The sequence below is a fragment of the Oryx dammah genome, unplaced genomic scaffold, assembly GCF_014754425.2.
Source record: "Oryx dammah isolate SB20612 unplaced genomic scaffold, SCBI_Odam_1.1 HiC_scaffold_15, whole genome shotgun sequence".
Taxonomy (NCBI): domain Eukaryota; kingdom Metazoa; phylum Chordata; class Mammalia; order Artiodactyla; family Bovidae; genus Oryx; species Oryx dammah.
The window spans coordinates 41,033,844-41,052,620 of record NW_024070199.1 but is presented as its reverse complement, the minus strand read 5'-3'; the positions used below and the strand labels follow the sequence as shown (position 1 = coordinate 41,052,620).

At 54.6% G+C, this 18,777-nt stretch overlaps 3 protein-coding genes across 5 annotated transcripts in view; 2 read left to right on the top strand and 1 right to left on the bottom strand.

Annotated features, from left to right (window-relative positions):
- Positions 1-1,435: 1,435 nt before the first annotated feature.
- On the bottom strand, positions 1,436-5,334 carry GPR137 (G protein-coupled receptor 137). The gene is made up of 7 exons (XM_040256262.1): positions 4,018-5,334; positions 3,885-3,934; positions 2,949-3,174; positions 2,686-2,835; positions 2,432-2,560; positions 2,203-2,318; positions 1,436-1,903 (listed from the first exon to the last, which is right to left on the bottom strand). The coding sequence occupies exons 1-7, from the start codon at positions 4,372-4,374 to the stop codon at positions 1,744-1,746; spliced, it is 1,188 nt and encodes a 395-aa protein (XP_040112196.1). The 5' UTR covers positions 4,375-5,334; the 3' UTR covers positions 1,436-1,743.
- On the top strand, positions 4,672-5,184 carry LOC120874093 (arabinogalactan protein 1-like). Its single transcript, XM_040255202.1, has one exon. The coding sequence runs from the start codon at positions 4,672-4,674 to the stop codon at positions 5,182-5,184; it is 513 nt and encodes a 170-aa protein (XP_040111136.1).
- A 157-nt stretch (positions 5,335-5,491) lies between the features above and the next one.
- Positions 5,492-18,777, top strand: part of BAD (BCL2 associated agonist of cell death) — a 16,241-nt gene continuing 2,955 nt past the window's right edge. Inside the window, exons 1-3 of one of the 3 annotated variants that reach the window (XM_040256318.1) lie at positions 5,492-6,212; positions 6,494-6,688; positions 18,084-18,277. In XM_040256318.1, the coding sequence (XP_040112252.1) occupies positions 6,502-6,688; positions 18,084-18,277 (381 nt within the window). In that variant the 5' untranslated portion in view covers positions 5,492-6,212; positions 6,494-6,501. Of the gene's footprint in view, positions 6,397-6,493; positions 6,689-18,083; positions 18,278-18,777 lie in introns of all 3 variants that reach the window. The other 2 variants (XM_040256320.1, XM_040256319.1) reach the window with 2 other exon arrangements.

The following is an 18,777-nucleotide window of genomic DNA, read 5'->3' as shown; positions in this document are numbered from 1 at the left end:
GCTCCACGCTAATTTCCCAGCATCTTCCAGGCCCACTACCAGATCAGAAGGGCCCTCAACTCTCCGCCCCGAGGGACAGTCCGGCCCTTCGGCTCTGCACTCCTGAGGGAGAGACCCCAGGGGACAAATGGGTGGGGGATCCACGGAGGAAACCTGGAATTGGCCGAGGTAGGGTTGGGACCAAGCTCTGAGAAATCAAGCTGGGCACCGCCTGCCTCTACTCCTGTATCCCCATCCCTCGCTCCTTAGTTCCATGCCCATCCCAGCCTGGAAGGGGTACCCGCACTCTGAACAGCAGGGCCCTGAACTTAGCTCCCCTCTTCTCTTGCTTGCTTCTTAGCAACTCTCATCTTGCCAAAGATCCTTCCCTCCTCTGGGGTCCTCAGCCTTCACTTGGGTGGTTTTAAGTATGGGCTCTAGGGCTGACCACCCCCAAACAGTAGGGGGCCTAGACTGGTGACCAGACTCTCCAGGCCTCCCAGTCCCCACTTACAGGAAAGGGATGACTAATTATCACCTCAGGATGCTGTGCTGAGCATTAATGAGGTCGGTATTTGTAAATGCTCAAAACGCAGCCTGGCACTCACAATTGAGTGCCCTACAAATGTCAGCAATTTCCCTTTCAACTGAAAGTGATTGTTCAGCTTTGTGCTGCTTCTCTTGAGTCTCAGAGGCCCATCTCTGGAGGTACTGAGGCTTGGGGCTCAGGACAGTCCCAGGTGAAGGGTTTCAAGGTAGGCTCAGTGCTAGGCCCCAGGAACTCCAAGGAGCTGGACCAAATGGCCAGATACATGGGCAAGATGAATGACTCTCTGATAAGTGACTCCCAGCCATGGGACAGAGGACAGATCTGTAAGGCCTGTGATTACAGAGGGCAGCGACTGCACGCTCAGGGACAGTCAGGGAAGGGGCTCCCCAGGCAGACTCTGTGGGGGCAGCCTGGCCAAATCCGCACAGGCTAGGGAGATGGGGGCTGCTTTTCCTCCACCAGTCCTGGACTAACTCCTGGACCTGAAGGCCAGGTTGGGCATAATGACAGGGAAACAGGGTCTCTAGAAATCCCGATCCACTGAGGGTAAGAGGCATAGCAGCCATGCAGTCACAGTGCCAAGGGACCTGGGGTGGGGTGGGGAGGGACATAGTTCCCTGACCTGGAAATGGCAGGGTTCATAAAGGAGACGACATTTGAAGCAGTTCCCGAAGAAAGAGTAGCAACTGTTCAAGCAGGGAGGGGACGGGAGTGGGGGCTGGATTCTTCTGGTCTCTCTTTTTTCTTTGGACTGCAGGCTTGTCCCTCTCCTTACCCACTAGCCTTGGGGTAGGTAAATGGCCCCAGCCCAGCCCAGTAGCCCCCTTCAAGGGCCAGTGTCCAATCAGCTTTAGACCGAAAAATGATGGTGTGAGAAACACAAGCAGACAACTGATGGACAGCGAATGGACTTGGGGCACACACACTGTTTATTGAGTGGCAGACGCAGGAGAGGTAGCTGGCTCCGGAGTGGAAGCGGAGGCGGTGGGGTGGGTCGTGCCAGGGTGCTGTGAGCATCTGGCAGCCAGGGCCATGCCCCCCCATCCTAGGGGACAGCACAAGCTCACTGCATCAGGAGTAGCAAGGGGCTGGCCTGGGGAAGAGGCAGCCACAGCCCCCGGGACCCTGGGCAAGAAGCAGCAGATGAACTTGGCACAGGGGTCTGGGGTGGGAGGGGCTGGGGTCTGGGTGTTCTGTGGGGAGATGAAGGGGGATCACGTCTGTGGGGTGGAGTAGAGACTGTGGTGGTGGCCGCCTGGTCCCAGAACCTGGGAGAAGAGCAGGGGCGTGGTCCGAGTCTGGCTGCCTCCATACCAGCCTGGTTCCCGCCCGATGGTGCCATACCAGCTACTGGAGCCTAGGCTCCCTGACATGCTGCAGGCAGAGAAACAGGGTCAGTCCCCCAGCAGTCTCGAGGACCGCAGTCACCAGAGTTGGGGAAGGAGAGAGACTGACTGAGAACAGAGCTCAGTGACCCAGACTTCTCTGACTATGGCAAACTGCATCTTGGGGGTTGAGGTGGGGACTTTAGCAACAGTAAACCAGAGGGCACCTCACCCATTATAGACCATGGCACGGGCAGGGGTGGTTGGCAAGACCCAGCTCTAGGGCCCCGCGGCTTGGTGGAGCAACCTGGGAGCCCAGGGGTCCTCGGGTGGGCCCAGGACTCCTACCTGGTGCTCTCGCCCCGGCTGTGCTCCCAAGAGCAGCCCTCATCCTCGCAGTGTGCCCGGTCAAAGAAGTAGGAACGGGAGCCAAAGACCTGCCCATTGAGGATGCGGCTGGTGCTCTAGGGAAGGGAGCCACCATTGATGCTTCCTTCTGCCCCCCGCCCCCGGCCTCCCACACCCCCAGAACCCCACCCAGGGACCGCCAGTGCTGCCCCTCTCCACTGGCCCTCACCAGGTCCTGTGGGGGCCGATGCACCCGGAAGAAGCCCACCAGCAGGGTGGTGGGCAGCAGCTCCCACACAAAGAGGATGAGGCCAAACACCAGGTAGCCTTTGTTCCCCAGGTCATTCACCAGGTCCGCCTGTGGGGAGGCAGGGGCTGTGCCAATCTGCAGTCATGCCAATGGGGCTCACAGACAGGACCCAGGCTAGCTGGGGGCCAGGAGCAACAGCTACTGGGGAGGCGGCAGATGTGTCGAATGCCCACCTGATCAGAGACGTTGTACCAGTCGTAATCAAAGGCATCCAGCCGGCTCCGAGGGGCCAAAGCCAGGGCCGCCAGGTTGTAGCAGGCCCGGCTGGCATAGAGCAGGACCATGGCACCACCCATTGCAGCTGCCTGGCACACACTGGTCCCCTGGCACAGATGACAACAGGGGACCCTTATGGAGGGGAGGTTCCAGCTTTTTCTCTACTCTGAAGACCCCAAACGCCCCAAAGACACCCAGGCATCAGTGCCTGTGGCCCTACCTTGGCCTCCAGGTAGATGCTGGTGGAGGGGGCCCGCCGGGCCACAAGGCAGAGGCAGGCGGCAAGAGAGAGTGCGCAGATAACAAACAGGGAGTCGCTCACCAGGACGCGCACCAGCAGGAGGGCCCAGGGCTGTGCCCGCCGCCGGCGGGACAGCACCGCGCACAGCACATTCACCAGCAGAAAGAGCAGCGAGGCCCCCACGAAGGCCCCTCGGACAGCCAGCCTGCGGCCCACAGCACAGTCAGCCCCAGGTGGGCACCCTTGCCACTCCCCAACCACCCAACCCTTCCCAGGAGACCCAAATGTCAGTCAGAACCTCAGGCCACGCAGTCTGAACCCCACTCCTCCAGTCTTACAGATGAGGAAACTGAGGCTAAAGAGGTCAGAATATGACTGACAGCTGTGGTACAGCAGAGAGAGCACTGGACTGGGAGTCAGAAGTCTGGGTTTAAGCCCTGGCTCTACCTCCTGCCAGGTGTGCGACCTTGCACATGTTGCTTAGCCTTGCAGGGCCTCAGTGTCTTCATCTCTCAAGTGGGGATACTTCAGCTTCGAAGGTAAGTTGTAAATATTAAAGATGTCTGTGAAAGCTCTTAATAAACTGCAAGATGTTGTACAAAGGACAGGAGTTACCACTGCCCAAGGTCACCCAGAAGTGCCCTTTGGAGCTTCCGAGGACTGGAGCCTCCAGCTCTTCCTCCATCATGGATGACATTGGTAGCCTCTCCCTTCACCATATTTCAGTGGCTTTTAATTACAGTTGAGCTTCACATGTGTAACACCTCTGCAGAGCCATCTGCACCAGATGCCTAATGTTCCCCAGCCTTCCCCAAGCATCCTGGGCTGTACTCCCTTCAGCCCTACCAGGGAGAAGGAATGGACACTGGGCTTCTCCCTGCCCCTGACCTGGGGACTGAACCCACCAGTACTTACAAGCCTCGGCTCATCTCTGGCCGACGCTTTGCCTTGGCTTTGAACACCACCTGGGGGCAGAGAGGCCCATCATTCTTTGGGGCCCTGGGGCTTGCTACCCCACGGGCCCACCCTCACCCATCACCATGGTTACCTGAGCAAAGTAGAGGTTCATGAGCGTCAGTGTGAAGAACTGCAGGCAGACAGGACAGCAGTAGAGAAGCCAGAAGGGCAGGGGCCCCAGGTGGTTGGCTCGGGGTGTGTCTCGAAAGTAGAAGGAGAAGAGGGTGGTACGCAGGGCAGCCCAGAGCAGACAGAGCGCCAGGAACACCGTCTGATAGCTGAGACGCTTGTGCCCATACAGGAGCACCAGCCAGAGCTGGGCATAGACGGAGAAGAAGAGCAAGGCGTACAGGGTGGTGTAGGCCGCAGTCAGCCCCAGGGTCACGGCGGGCGGCAGCGCGGGTACCAGTCCAGCAGCAGGCACCAAGCCAGACAGGTTACTCTCCATGTCAGGGAGGGAGGCCTGAACCCTGAAGACAGAGATGGAGGGGCCGGCAAGGGGGCCAGGGAAATAAATACGGAGGGGTGGGAGTTGTAGGGTGCTCAGGCGGAAAGAAGTGATGGTTGGCCGGGCCCTCCCGCCCTCGACAGAGGGCCCCTTGCCTTTGCGGGGCACAGGCAACCTGGGTCCCTCACTACGGGGTGTGGAAAGACAGCTCTTCCTCTCCAGGGCACAGGCGGGTGGGGAAGTGGGGAGTACTCCTCTCCGGGCCAGGCTCAAAGCCGGGGATGGGGGGGTGGGGGGATGGGGGTGAAGAAGCCGAAGGAGAGGGGGTCCCTGGCCTCGGTCGCTGGAGTCGTCCCGGCAGGAGGGGGAGAGCCGGCCAACGCCAGTCTGTTCAGAGCAGCGGCCGCTGCTGGGGACGCTCAACGTCTGGCTCTCCCCCTCCCCAAACTGGAGGGCTCTCTCCCCCCCAACAATCCGGATGGGGAGGGCCTCTGCCTTCCGTCCTTGGATTCCGGACGCTGGCCCACCCCACCCCCCACTGCGTCCACTCTCCAGCTGCGGGGGGGCGGGACGAGGCCGACGCCCGGTCCTCAGGCCGCGGCTGGGGGAGCCGGCTCCGGTCGCTGGGACCCGGGGCTCCGGCTCCCCGGCTCCCGCTGCTCCGCCCCCTCCTGCGCCTGCGCGGCCGCCGTTCGCTACGCAAATTGCTCAGGGTCCAGTCCTGGCTACGCAGGCCCGCGCCGCGCCCGGCGCGGAGCTGTTCGAGAATTGGCGCAACTTGCGCCACCGCCGGGTGCCAAGGGTTATTAGAGGCGGCGAGCGGCCTTGACTTTCCGGCTGCGCAGCATCCGGCCGGCGCCCTGGTGGGCACTGCCCGGAGCTACAGGCCCTCGCTTCCATGGGAAGCTGGCGATTCCCATGCTTCTCTTCCCCATCCCCAAATCGAGATTGTGCCGCCCGACCCGGGGCGGTAACGACTTCCCTTCACTCGGTCTCTGAGGGAAACTTCCGCCCTCAGCCAAGATGGCCTCCGGGCCCCGCCCCCGGGCCTTTACCCGCAGGGGCCCCCGCGTCCCGCGCGAGCCCGCCCGCCCATTCCTTGGCTGGCTGCGTTTCCCGCTCACCTGGCCTGCCGTCTGCCAGGCGCGAGGTCTCCGCAAGTCCTATTGTCACCCTCCTAGGGGCCCCTTTCCCTTCTGCGCCGGGACAGTCATCCTGCCCCGGGTGGAGGCTCCCTCGCTTATCTCTAGTGCCCCCGAGTTGGTGCGGGGAGTGGCGCCCCTGATGCGGGTGGTGCGAGGTTTCCACCGCGAGGAGGAGGGAGGGGCGCTTCCCGAGCCGGTCACCCGGTTCGGATGGAGCAGTGACAACAGCAACAACAGTTGCCTCCGACGGCTGAACTTCGATTGCGGCTTTGCAAAGTGCTTTCACCCACAGTAATCACCGCCCAGTTTACAAGGATCACTGACTCCTGAAAGAGGTGTCATTATCCCCATTTTACAGGAGTGGGAATTAAGTCCCAGAGGGGCTGAAGGACTTGTCAGCAGGAGCTGCCTTCCAAATGGGGACCCCGGAGAATCCCTCAGCGGCTCCCACAACGCCCAAGGCATAAGGAAGTCGGAAGCTGAGCATCCGGAGACGTAGAAGAGAATCTGGAGGAAGGCAGTGGGCGGGGCCCCAGGGAGTGGCCCCGCCTGCTGGCCAGCTAGTGACATCTCAAGAGCTGATTGGGCCGGGCCGGTGACAGTTTCCGTTACCCAGGCAACTAGGGCCAGGGCTCTCTTTTTGCTAGAGGGACGCGGCGGGCCCGGGTCAGGGGCCTCGTTATCGGGCTTGGGGTGAGATCTGTGTGCCGTTACCGCGGGCGGGTCTGGCTGAAGCCTGGGCAGGGGCCTGAGGCTTCTCTCCAGCCCTAGGGCCCTGAGAGTTTTAGATCCTGGGTGGATAAGTCGAGCTTCCTGCCGGGCCAGACTCAACGGATAGATGTGCGCCGGGGAGGCAGGGTGGACCTGAGGTGCTGAGGTGGGAGATGGAGCCAGGGACACCTCCGCCCCCAGCCCTGCCAGCCACCCATAGCTCCTGCTGTTCTCTAATTACTTGTCATCTTGCCCCCCTGCAGCCCAGAGCATGTTCCAGATCCCAGAGTTTGAGCAGAGTGAGCAGGAAGACTCCAGCCGTGCAGATAGGGGCCTGGGCCCCAGCCCCACAGGGGACAGGCCCCCAGGTCTCAGCAAGCACTGGCTAACAGCCCCGGGCCTCCTGGGGGAAGCTGATCACCAGCAGGGGCAGCCGGCCGGCAGCAGCCACCATGGAGGTAGGCAACCCCCACCCCCTGCCCAACCACCACCTGCCTGTCCAGCTTGCCTCCAGCCCAGTAGCTCTCTGCACCCCAGCCACATCCACATTCTGGGGGGCTTTGAGTAAGTCCCTCACCGCTCTGCACCTCAGTTTCCTCTTCTGTAAAACAGCAATTCATCACCACCCTGGTAGTGCTGTGGGAAAGATTAACAGGCATACCTTAGAAGCACTTAATTATAGAGCTAGTATTTAGTAAATGCTCCAAGTATGTAGCGCTTAGCATAGGACCAAGACAGAATCACTGAGAGGCCAGAAAGGGGAAATGACTTGCCTAAGGTCACACTCACTTGGCATTTCCTTTGGGCTAGAAGATTCTGTGGTGCCTTGCCCCAGGCTAGTGCTTTCCTTAAGATCTGGATCCAGTCCCCAGCTCTGTTCTTTCCTGCCCTGTGGCTCACACCCACACGGGGCTGTCTTTAACACTGCCAGGGCCAGGTAATCCCAAGAGGCAGATGGCCCTACCAGGCAGCAGGTCTGTGTGGGACTGGGAAAGCATCAGCTTATCCTCTGTATCTACTGAGGGAGACCCACCTGAGATGGAAGGATGGGCCCTGGAGGGCAGCGGCCACGTCTTGTTAGTCCCTACCACCCGGGTGCCCAGCACAAGCCTTGGCACCTGGAACAACCACAGACATCTTCTGAAAACAAAACTCATGTCCCTTAACTGCTGCCGATGTGACACCCTTCCATTTTCAGGAGCAGGAAGGCTTATTAATGCCCCCACCCCAGGGAGTTCCCTGGTGGTCCAGTGGTTAACGCTCAGTGCTTTCACTGCCAAGGACCCCGGGGCTCAATGCCTGGTCAGGGAATTAGGATTACAGTCAAAAAAGAAAGAAAGAAAAAAGGTTGATATTCAGTTGTTAGGGATACAATCTCTAAAAAAAAAAACAATTAAAAGAAAAAAGACCCCTCCCCCACCACCCAGCCTGCTGTATGTCACACTGAACTCCACAGGCTTTCTTTAACTTCGAGATTTTTGCACTTGGAGTTTTTCTGCTTGAAACTGCTTTCTACCCTGTATCTGGCTGTCCCCATCTTCTTTGTCAAGTGCTGAATGTGTGTACCAGCTGCCAGGGGTTCATCAGGGACTAGAAGAGAAGCTCTTGCCCTTGTGGTTGCCTACATTCTAGAAGATAGGGGGAGACAAGCCATAAACAAAGAAACAAACAAACCAGTGAGTGATACGGTGCCTTAGCAGGTGATGCCTTAGGTGACATACCCTTGACTTTCTCTTTGGAATCCAGACTGCTGGGGGCTCAAGGGAGTGATTTGAACTGAGGTGGTCAGGGTGGGGCTTGGTGGTGGTGGTTTAGTTGCTAAGTCATGTCTGACTTTTACGACACCATGGACTGTAGCCCTCCAGGCTCCTCTGTTCATGGATTTCCCAAGCAAGAATACTGGAGTGGGTTGCCATTTCCTTCTCCAGGGCATCTTCCTGACCCAGGGATCGAACTCACGTCTCCTGCACTGCAGGTGATTCTTTACCAGCTGAGCTACTAAGGCCTTGGTAAGAAGCAATATTTGAGCCAAAGCTAGAATCTGATGAGGGGTGAGCCAGACAGAGATCTGTGGGAAGACAGATGCTGGCAGGGATGCCCGCAGACAGAGGGCAGTGTTAGTCACTCAGTCAAATCCAACTCTTTGTGACCTTATGGACTGTAGCCCACTAGGGTCCTCTGTCCATGGAATTTTCCAGGCAAGAATACTGGTGTGGGTTGCCCTTTCCTTCACCAAGGCGGAGGCAGGGCAAATGCAAAGACCCTGAGGGCAGTGAGGGGAGGGGCTTAGAGACTCCTCCAGCGTTCAGGGAAGGGGAGGGACTCATGGGCAGGGCCTTGAAGGCCCAGGTCAGGGCTCTGGCTTTCAGGTTGAGTGAAAACCTGGAGGACTTTGATCTGATTTGGACCTCAAGAGAATCACCAGGGCCCCTGGGTGGAGACAGGTCTCCAATGGGCAAAGGTAGGGGTGGTGCCACGGGGGAGGATGGTAGCTGGTGAGAGCGTGGTGGTGGTGAAAGTGGTAAGTATTAGAGCTGGGCTCTGGGTTTCTTTTGAAGGTCAAGCTAGTGGGATTTGCTGATAGACAGATGTGTGAGGCCCAAAGAGGATGGCCTGGGCACCTGGAAGGATGGAGTCGCTCTTAACTGAGGTGGAACTGAGAAGGTGTGGGGTGAGATCAGGAGCCCTGCTTGGGCCAGGTCAGGTTAGAGGTGCCTTTTGGGCATCCAGTTGGAGATTTCTAGTAGGGATAGATACATGTGGGAGTTGGCCATTGCTGATGAAGTGTTCTGTGGGCCCTGGGAGACAGTGTAGACAGGGTAGGGCTTGGGCTGAGTCTGGAGCTCTAGGCTGCAGAGGGCAGCAGAAGCAGAGGAGCCTGCACTGGCGTCTGAGAAGGAAGGAGCCACCTGGTAGGGAGGGGAGTGTTGAACTGGGCGATGCTCCTTTGAGCGCTGCTGGAGGAGGGCTGGGAGTAGAGTGCTGGACTAGACTTAGGGTCAAGGCAGCTTGGGTGGAGAGTGGGGAGGGATGATGGGAAGAGAATTGGAGGTTGAAAGGAGAGCCGGGTCTTGGCAGCTGAGCTCTGGCAAAGAGGAACAGAGGAGCCAGCGGCACCTGAAAGCCCAAGGAGAGTCAAGGAAGGATTGTTTTATTACTTAAGATAAAAATGAAAAAGAGAAAAGAGGTTCTTTTTTTTTTTTTGGCTGTGCCATGTGGCTTGTGCGGTCATAATTCCCTGACCAGGAATCAAACCCATGCTCCCTGCAGTGGAAGCGTGGAGTCTTAACCACCAAGGAACTCCCAAAAGAGCATGTTTACATGTTGGAGTAATCCAGTTAGGAAAATCCTGGAGGATGCAGGGGGAAAGGAAGCTTGCTTGAGTAGGAGAGAGTGGTCTGGTGTTCAAGGGAGGGGCAGCTCAGCTGAGTGCAGTGGAGGGGTGGAGGAGGGCAAGGAGATAGCTCATGGGAACCAGTAGATGTTTCTCTCGTGGATGCTTCCAATTTCTTGGTGAAAGGAAGCCAGGTCTTGAGCCAGAAGTGAAGGTGGGGAGAGGGATGGAGGTTGAGGCCGAGAGAGGGAAGAGCACGTTTGAAGTAGTTGTCTGGCCCAGAGTATGGAGCTGGCAAGTGTGCTGGGCAACTCGGGGGGCCACTGGGTCTTATGGCTGTGAATTTGAACAGAGGCGGCACAGCTGTGCTTTTCTCTAGCCATGCTGGCTACCCGGGTACCTGTAGGAAGTGGCAGGGAGTTGGCCTTAACCAGAGCTGTGTTGGTATCAGCCCAGTGAGGGAGGCGGTGCGGAGCTTGGCTCGTATGCAGTGTAAGCTGGCCAAGTGTGAGGAGCCTGGCATCATCAGAGCTGGGGTGCCAAGGCAGGGAGCTGGAAAGGACCATTTCTGTGCTATGAATGAATGGAATAGGAGTGGCAAAACCTCCTGTACCCACTAGGGGCCCATCCTGCGGGTGGGGGCACCTGAGGCCCAAGCGGGAGAGGTAGCACAGCCCAGGAAACTAGATTTGGGAAGAAGGGAGGGAGAATGGACTTGTTAGGTAGGTAGAATAAGGAAACAAGAGTCCAAAATGGCGGTGGCTTAAAAACAAGGAAGGTCAAAGGAAGGTCCGAGGACCAGAGTGAAGACTTCAGGTAGAACAAACAGCACTCCTGGCTAAGCCCAATTTGCATAGGGCAGGCCCAGGTAGAGGCAAAAACATATAAAAGCCAAAGCGCTCTCTCTCTCTTCCTCTCCTGTGTGCATGCGCTTTCTCTCTCTTCCTCTCTCTCTTTCCCACGCGCTCCTCCACTCTCTTGTCTTCAAGTCTTTGGGTTGGCATGCCCTCACGCTTCGAGGATGTATTCTCCTGCTATCTTCTAAATAAAATAGAGCTGTAACACTGATTTGCCTAAGAGCTATAACACAGTTTGTCCAAGACCCGAGAGCTGTGACACGCCGAGGGCTTTAATGTCCGTTGCTCCAAATCTTTGTTGTGACGAGACAAAGAACCGAGGAACATACACTCACGTGACAGGCTGAAGCAGCAATAAGCCAAGGGGATGCCTACCCCAGCTCCAGGCCCAGCCATGACAAGGCCTGCAAGGGATGTAAGAGACCCACCCTGGATTCCTTTTGACTTAGTTTTCAACATCTAAAAAGCAAGTGGTTTTCCATGAAAGACCCGCAGGTGCCGATAACCTGCCAGAGCCACCGGGCCACTGCCGCCCTCCGCATGGGCAGGGCACTGTCACTCTTCCTAGTCCCTGCCTCCAAGCCCCTGCTGCGGCAAACTGTGTGTGTCTCCAGGGCAGGCCTGCGGCCACCTCGTGTGCTGTGACAGCTCCAGTGCATAGCTGGGTGCCTGGAGCGACTGGTGCGTGAATGGTAGAGAAGGGAGGAGGAACGCACGGTGAGCAAAGCAGCCCAGTGCCAGGCCCCGGGCCAGACTGCAGGCTTCAAACCCAGCTTTTTTCTTTTAATTGAAGTATAGCTGATTTATGTGCTCAGTCGTGTCCGACTCTTGTGGCCGCCATGGACTATAGTCCGCCAGGCTCCTCTGCTCATGGAATTTTCCAGGCAGGAATACTGGAGCCGCTTGCCATTCCCTTCTCCAGGGGATCTTCCTGACCCAGGGATCGAACCCAGGTCTCTTGCATTGCAGGCAGATTCTTTACCACTAGCGCCCAGTGGTAACTATGGGAAGCCCATAGTTGATTCGTGAAAATGAAAGTGTTAGTCTCTCAGTCGTGTCTGACTCCGTGACCCTATGGACTGTAGCCCACCAGAATCCTCTGTCCATGGGATTCTCCAGGCAAGAATACTGGAGGGGGTTGCCATGACCTTCTCCAGGTTGATTTATAATGATATGTTAGTTTCAGGTGTACAGCAAAGTAAGTCAGTTATATATATATACATATTCCTTTTCAGATTCTTTTCTATAATAGGTTATTACAAGATATTCAGTGTAGTTCCCAGTGCTACACAGTAAATCCTTGTTGTTTATCTACTTTATATACAGTTCAGTTCAGTCACTCTGTCGTGTCCGACTCTTAGCGACCCCATGAACCACCAGGCCTCCCTGTCCATCACCAACTCCCGGAGTCCACCAAACCCATGTCCATTGAGTCAGTGATGCCATCCAACCATCTCGTCCTCTGTCATTCCCCTCTCCTCCTGCCCTCAATCTTTCCTGGCATCAGGGTCTTTTCAAATGAGTCAGCTCATCGCATCAGGTGGCCAAAGAATTGGAGTTTCAACTTCAACATCAGTCCTTCCAGTGAACACCCAGGACTGATCTCCTTTAGGATGGACTGGTTGGATCTTGGACTGTCAAGAGTCTTCTCTAACACCACAGTTCAAAAGCATCAATTCTTTGGCATTCAGCCCTCTTTATAGTCCAACTCTCACATCCATACATGACCACAGGAAAAACCATAGCCTTGACTAGACAGACCTTTGTTGACAAAGTAATATCTCTGCTTTTGAATATGCTGTCTAGGTTGGTCATAACTTTCCTTCCAAGGAGTAAGCGTCTTTTAATTTCATGGCTGCAATCACCATTTGCCATGATTTTGGAGCCCAGAAAAATAAAGCCAGCCAGTTTCCACTGTTTCCCCATCTATTTGCCATGAAGTGATGGGACCAGATGCCATGATCTTAGTTTTCTGAATGTTGAGCTTTAAGCCAACTTTCCCCCTCTCCTCTTTCACTTTCATCAAGAGGCTCTTTAGTTCTTCACTTTCTGCCATAAGGGTGGTATCATCTGCGTGTACCTATCAATCCCAAAGTCCAGAATTCCCTGGTGGTCCAGTGGTTAGGACTCCCCTGGTTGGGGAACTGAGATCTCCTAAGCCATGCAGTGCTGCCAAAAAAAAAAAAAATACAGCAATCCCAAAGCCCACATTAATCCTCCCCACCCCCACTCCCCTTTTTTCCCCTGTGGTAATCATAAATTTGTTTTCCATGTCTGAGTCTATTTCTGTTTTGTAAGTAAGCTCATTTGTATCATTTTTTGTTTGTCTTGTTTTGTTTTTGGCAGCACCAGGAGGCAGTTTGTTTTCTATGTCTGTGAGTCTGTTTCTATTTTGTAAATAAGTTGATTTGTATCATTTTTTGTTTGTCTCCTTTTGTTTTTGGCCACACCAGGAGGCCTATGGGATCTTAGTTCCCCCACTAGGGATCAAACCTATGCCCCCTGCACTGAATGCGTGGAGTTTTAACCACTGGACCACCAGAGAAGTCTCCTGTATCGTTTTTTATTTTCCCTGTATCATTTTTTAGATTCTGTATCTCTGTCTGACTTACTTCACTTAGAATGATCATCTCCAGGTCCATCCTTGTTGCTGCAAATGGCATTATTTCACTTTTTTTAAAATGGCTGAGTAGTATTTCATTGTTTATATATACCACATCTTCTTTGTTCATGGAATTCTCCAGACAAGAATACTGGAGTGGGTTGCCATTTCCTTCTCCAAGGAATCTTCCTGACTCAGAGATCGAACCCAGGTCTCCTGTGTTGCCAGGCAGATTCTTTACCATCTGAGCCACCAGGGAAACCTTCTTTATCCATTCTTCTGTCGGACACTTAGGTTGCTTCCATATCTTGGCTATTGTAAATAGTGCTGCCATAAATATTGGGTGCCTCAGGTTTTTTTATCCCAGTAAAATGGGACTAGAAGTAGTCCCACCTCATTGCATTGTCATGAGAATCTGATGCATTAATACAGGAAAAATGCTTAGAAACAGTGCCTAGCACAGAGGAGGGTCTGCTATACTTATTATTACTGCAGTTGTTGTTGCAATGAGTTGGCCCAGGCCCTGAGCAGACCTGGGGATTGCCATTCACTTAGAAGGAATAGAGAGACATGAATAACCGATGCCCCCCTCATGGCAGACAAGGGAGTGCAGGCTGGAAGGTAAGAATCTAAGGGCCCTGAAGGCCATGCCCAGGAGTTTGGTGTTTATCTCATAGGCAACTGGGAGCCATTGAAGGTTTTAGGCAGAGGACAGACATAGTTGGGTTTAGAGCAGAGGTTTGGCAAACCACATCCAAAGGCTAAATCCCTCTGTTGTATAGCCCATGAGCTAAGAATGACACTTTTTTTGTGTGACACTTTTAAACAGTTGACAAAACTCCAAAGAACAATATTTTATGTCAGTGTTCCAAATACAGCTTTCGTGGAACGCAGCAGTGCACAAGCCCTTGGATGGTGTTTACGGCTTCTTTCAAGCCATGGCCACGGTGTTGAGTAGCTGTGACAGACTTTGTGGCCTGCAATGCCCCAAACATTTCCTCTCTGACTCTTCACAGAAAACATTTGCCAGCCTCTGCTTTAGCGTGTTTTCTGATTTTCTCAGCTCTGAGCAAGGTGGAAGTATGTTCTCTACAGGCCAGTAAGGGGCTTTCGTACTCCAAATGGCTTTAGGGGACACAGGAACCCTGGGCTGAGACAGGACAGGATGCCTGCTCCGGGTGGAGTGCCGAGCCGCTCTCCTGCTGAAGCAACATGTGAACCACCCACGTGGTAGAGCAGAATCCAAAACCCACCCCCACCCCCACCCCCACGGCACAGCCTCACTGCCTCCAGTGGTCTGGAACAGCACTGTTTCAGTGAAGCGTGCAAGGATGCTCACAGGAGCGGGAATGTGGATGTGTTCAGCCCCACCCTCTTACCCAGAAAGCCAATGAGTAAAGAACGTTAAGCTTGGGGCTCCGGACACCTCCAGCCGCAGGCCCCTCCCACTTCCCCACCCAGCCCCAGGCAGGCACTCTGGAACGATGGTGAGAGAGCATGCTCACAACCAGAAGCCACACCTCCTCCCTCCTCCTTTCCTTCCCAAGACTGGGAGAGGTCACCTCTGCACAGTATATAGGGGCATGAAGGACTGACCGCTGATTGAAGATTGGATGGATGGAGTGGGTAGGCATGTCTGCTCCCCGCCAGGGAGTTCACAGAAAAGTACTCATTTTTTTCCTAGTAAATCAGTTCAGTTCAGTTCAGTCGCTCAGTCGTGTCCGACTCTTTGCGACCCCATGAATTGCAGCACACCAGGCCTCCATGTACATCACGAACTCCCGGAGTTCACTCGGACTCACGTCCATCGAGTCCGTGATGCCATCCAGCCATCTCATCCTCTCTTGTCCCCTTCTCTTCCTGCCCCCAATCCCTCCCAGCATCAGAGTCTTTTCCAATGAGTCAACTCTTCGCATGAGGTGGCCAAAGTACTGGAGTTTCAGCTTTAGCATCATTCCTTCCAAAGAAATCCCAGGGCTGATCTCCTTCAGAATGGACTGGTTGGATCTCCTTGCAGTCCAAGGGACTCTCAAGAGTCTTCTCCAACACCACAGTTCAAAAGCATCAATTCTTTGGGGATCAGCCTTCTTCACAGTCCAACTCTCACATCCATACATGACCACTGGAAAAACCATAGCCTTGACTAGACAGACCTTAGTCGGCAAAGTAACGTCTCTGCTTTTGAATATGCTATCTAGGTTGGTCATAACTTTTCTTCCAAGGAGTAAGCATCTTTTAATTTCATGGCTGCAGTCACCATCTGCAGTGATTTGGGAGCCCCAAAAAATGAAGTCTGACACTGTTTCCACCGTTTCCCCATTTATTTCCCTTGAAGTGATGGGACCGGATGCCATGATCTTCGTTTTCTGAATGTTGAGCTTTAAGCCAACTTTTTCACTCTCCTCTTTCACTTTCATCAAAAGGCTTTTTAGTTCCTCTTCACTTTCTGCCATAAGGGTGGTGTCATCTGCATATCTGCATATTCCTAGTAAATAGGACACTTTAAATGTTAAGTTTACACATTTGAGTGTCATTTTGACAATGGCTGGCTTGGCATTGCTTAATTCATGGCTTTGGTAAAAATCCCCACTCCATGGGTAGGCTCCTAGCAGAGCTGGCATTTACATTAGGCCTAGGGTTGCCTTTCCAGACCTGAGCCCCCCGGGTGGGGGGGGGGGCATGGTGCTGCTGAAGGGAGCCTGGGGCATGAGTTAAATACACAGACCCAGGAGCCAGACTGGTTGGGTTGGAATCTGTCACCTACTAGCTGTGTGACTTTGGAGGTTACTTACCCTCTGTATGCCTTAGTTTTCTCCTCTGTAAAATGGGGACAGTGAGTAACCTCCCTCACGAGATGTGGTTGGGACATGAGGAATTAATATACATGACGCGCACTGCCGGCCTCACACAGGGAGTGCTGCTGTTCTGCTGGTTCTGATTCCCAGGCAAGAGGGCAAGGCCCAGGCCAGGTGCCTGCCTACTGCTCACCTGCCTTCTGACCGCTGGGCCCTGCATCTGTCAAGTGCAGAGGTTGTGTGGGTTCTTAGTGCTGATAAAGTAGAATAACAGCTGAGAGTTCCTGAGCATTTAAGTGACCAAGCTGAGTGTGCCAGCTGTGTGACCCTGGGCAAGTTCCTAACTTCTCTGTGCTTCTATTTCCTCATGTGTAAAATAGGGAGAACTTGGTCTCTCACTGGGAAAATGGGAGGCTTCAAGGGCATGAAAAATGCAGAACAGGGTTCTTTCTCTGTGTCATTTGTCCTCATGGGGGTACTGGGGGCTGCCCCCATTTCACAGAGGACAACGCCGAGGCCCTAAGGGATTAAAAAGAAAGGGCCCAAGGTCACAAAGCAGGAATGTGGTGGAGGTGGGGACTTGATGCCCATGCCCCATGGAACCGGACAGTCCTCTGCAGACAGGCCTGTTCTCATCAGGGCTCTTGCTGCTCTCAGCTCCTTAGCCCCAGTCCCAATCTGGACTGCTGACTTAGCTGCCTGTTCCCCACTGCCACCTCGTTCCTCAAAGGCTTTATGGTGTCCCTGCCTGCCTGAGCCCAGGCTTTGGTGAAGTTTAGGAATTCCAGCCACCCTCTTAGCCTAGGCCTTTCTGGATCCAGCCCCCTCTTCTTTTCTTGGCTTTCCCAGCCCTGTGTTTGGAGCTGGGACCCTTGGAGGCCCCGGCCCTGGAGCTGGCCCACAGGCCTTCCGGAGAGGATGAGACAGTTTACCCCTGGCTTCAAGACCTGGCCTAGATCATACTTTCTCCAGAATGCCTCCCTGACAGACATACCTTGCTGTGGATGTTGTTCCCCTGCACTTGTTCCATGCCTGTCTTTCAATCCAGCTCTGGGTTTGTGCTCCTGGGAGTGTTCTGGGTCTTTGTTGGTCTGGGTATGGGGGTGGGGTTGACAAGAATGTGGGGGATGGGGGGATGGAACACACCCACAAGGCAGACAAACTCAGGACACGCCTCTTTGAATAATGATCCATCACACACTTTCAGCTTACAAAGGACTTTCACGCTGTTTATGTGAGGCAAGTCACTGGCATTAAGAACTAGGTTTATCCCCATAAAGAGGTGAAGACACAGGCTCAGGGAGGTGAAGGGTGGTTGGATAAAGGAAGACGTGTAGCTCAATGGATCATCACTGGACTCTGGATTCCAACAAACCTGCAGGGACTTCAAACCTAAGAACTTCCCAGCTGTGTCACTCAGGGCAAGTCTTAACCTCTCCAAGCCTCTGTCTTTTCATCTACACCGTGGAAGCAATACTAGTATTTACCTCCTAGCATGCTTAGGATAATGAGGTAATGCCCAGGACCTAGTAAGTGCTCCATAACTGTTACCATAAAAAGTCAACAGAACTTTCTGGACAGTTTGTTCAAAGTGAGTGCTGTGGGAGGTACAGATATGCTGACAGGTTCTTGTTCTCAGAGGGCTCCTAGGTCTTCTGTAGGTCACAACAGTGAAACAGATGGGCCCCAGCAGGTCACCTATGGAGGTGGAGTTCAACCCTGTCTGGCTTGGTTGGGGTACCTCCTCAACCAGGAGACTGATTTCCTCCACAGGGGACTGGAGCTGATGAAAGAGTTAACCTCCCAGGGAGTTGCTGGGAAGCTCCTGGATCTTACACTCACAGCTATAACTACTATTTATGCCCTTATTCTGTACCAAGCACAGAGCTTAAGTCATTCTATAAACCGAAAGGTCTAGCCCATTGAAAGTGTTACTCGCTCAATTGTGTCGGACTCTGCCACCCCACAGGACTGTGGCCCGCCAGGCTCCTCTGTCCGCGGGATTCTCCAGGCAAGAATACTGGAGTGGGTAGCCCTTCCCTTCTCCAATGGATCTTCCCCATCCAAGGATCGAACCCAGATCTCCGCATTGCAGGCAGATTCTTTACCATCTGAGCCAAAGGGTCTGGCCCATTATTGGGGCTCAATTAAGATTTGTGGGATTAATGAGAAGTTAATTCGAAACTTCACTAACACTGCTGCAGGGCTGGGGGTTGGAGAGGAGCTGAGATTCACGTCATCCCCACCGTCTGATCTTCTCTGCAGGCACTGGGGCTGTGGAGACCCGGAGTCGTCACAGCTCCTACCCCGCGGGGCCAGAGGATAATGAAGGGACGGAGGAGGAGGATCTCGGCCCCTTTAGGGGCCGCTCGCGTTCGGCGCCCCCCAACCTCTGGGCTGCACAGCGATATGGCCGCGAGCTCCGGAGGATGAGCGACGAGTTTCACGTCTCCTTCAAGGTGAGGGCCGGCTGAAGTGCCCCGCAGTCCCGGACCACACCGGGACCTGTGCTCCCGGACCTCCTCCCATTGGGCTGTCCCAGTGCACGTCGGGATTTGCAGTTTCAGGATTCCTCTCCTGCAGCCAGACCCTTCCCGAGTCCCAGGGTATTCGGGGACCTGACCCTGCTCCAGCAGGCCAGGGCTCCTGGGCTCCCCAAATCCCCGGAGCGCGAGGCATTTGTGCTCCTGGCCGACTTATTTCGGATATCCGGGTTCTTGGCCTCAAATTCCGAACCACTTCTTTCATTTTCAAATTATGGTCCCATCTTCCAGGTGCTAAGTCTCCGGCTCTGGCGCTTACAGGATCGTAGGCCTCCTTTCTTTCTGCTCGCAACGTGGAGGGACCATGCTTAGTAGTCGGGAGTCTCTCCGTACGAGTCCTGTTAGGATCTACGGTCTTTTATCTCCTGTGGGATCTCACTTGGTGGTGGGATTCTGTAAGCGGAGGGGCCTTGATT

Bases quoted from the DNA above. Each gene is read 5' to 3' on its own strand.
- LOC120874093 (XM_040255202.1), top strand. From the start codon at position 4,672: ATGGGGGTGAAGAAGCCGAAGGAGAGGGGGTCCCTGGCCTCGGTCGCT.
- GPR137 (XM_040256262.1), bottom strand. From the start codon at position 4,374: ATGGAGAGTAACCTGTCTGGCTTGGTGCCTGCTGCTGGACTGGTACCC. The intron at 3,935-4,017 runs GTAACCATGGTG...CTCTGCCCCCAG, and splicing joins TGAACCTCTACTTTGCTCAG to GTGGTGTTCAAAGCCAAGGC. The intron at 2,561-2,685 runs GTGGGCATTCGA...GCCTCCCCACAG, and splicing joins GGTACAACGTCTCTGATCAG to GCGGACCTGGTGAATGACCT.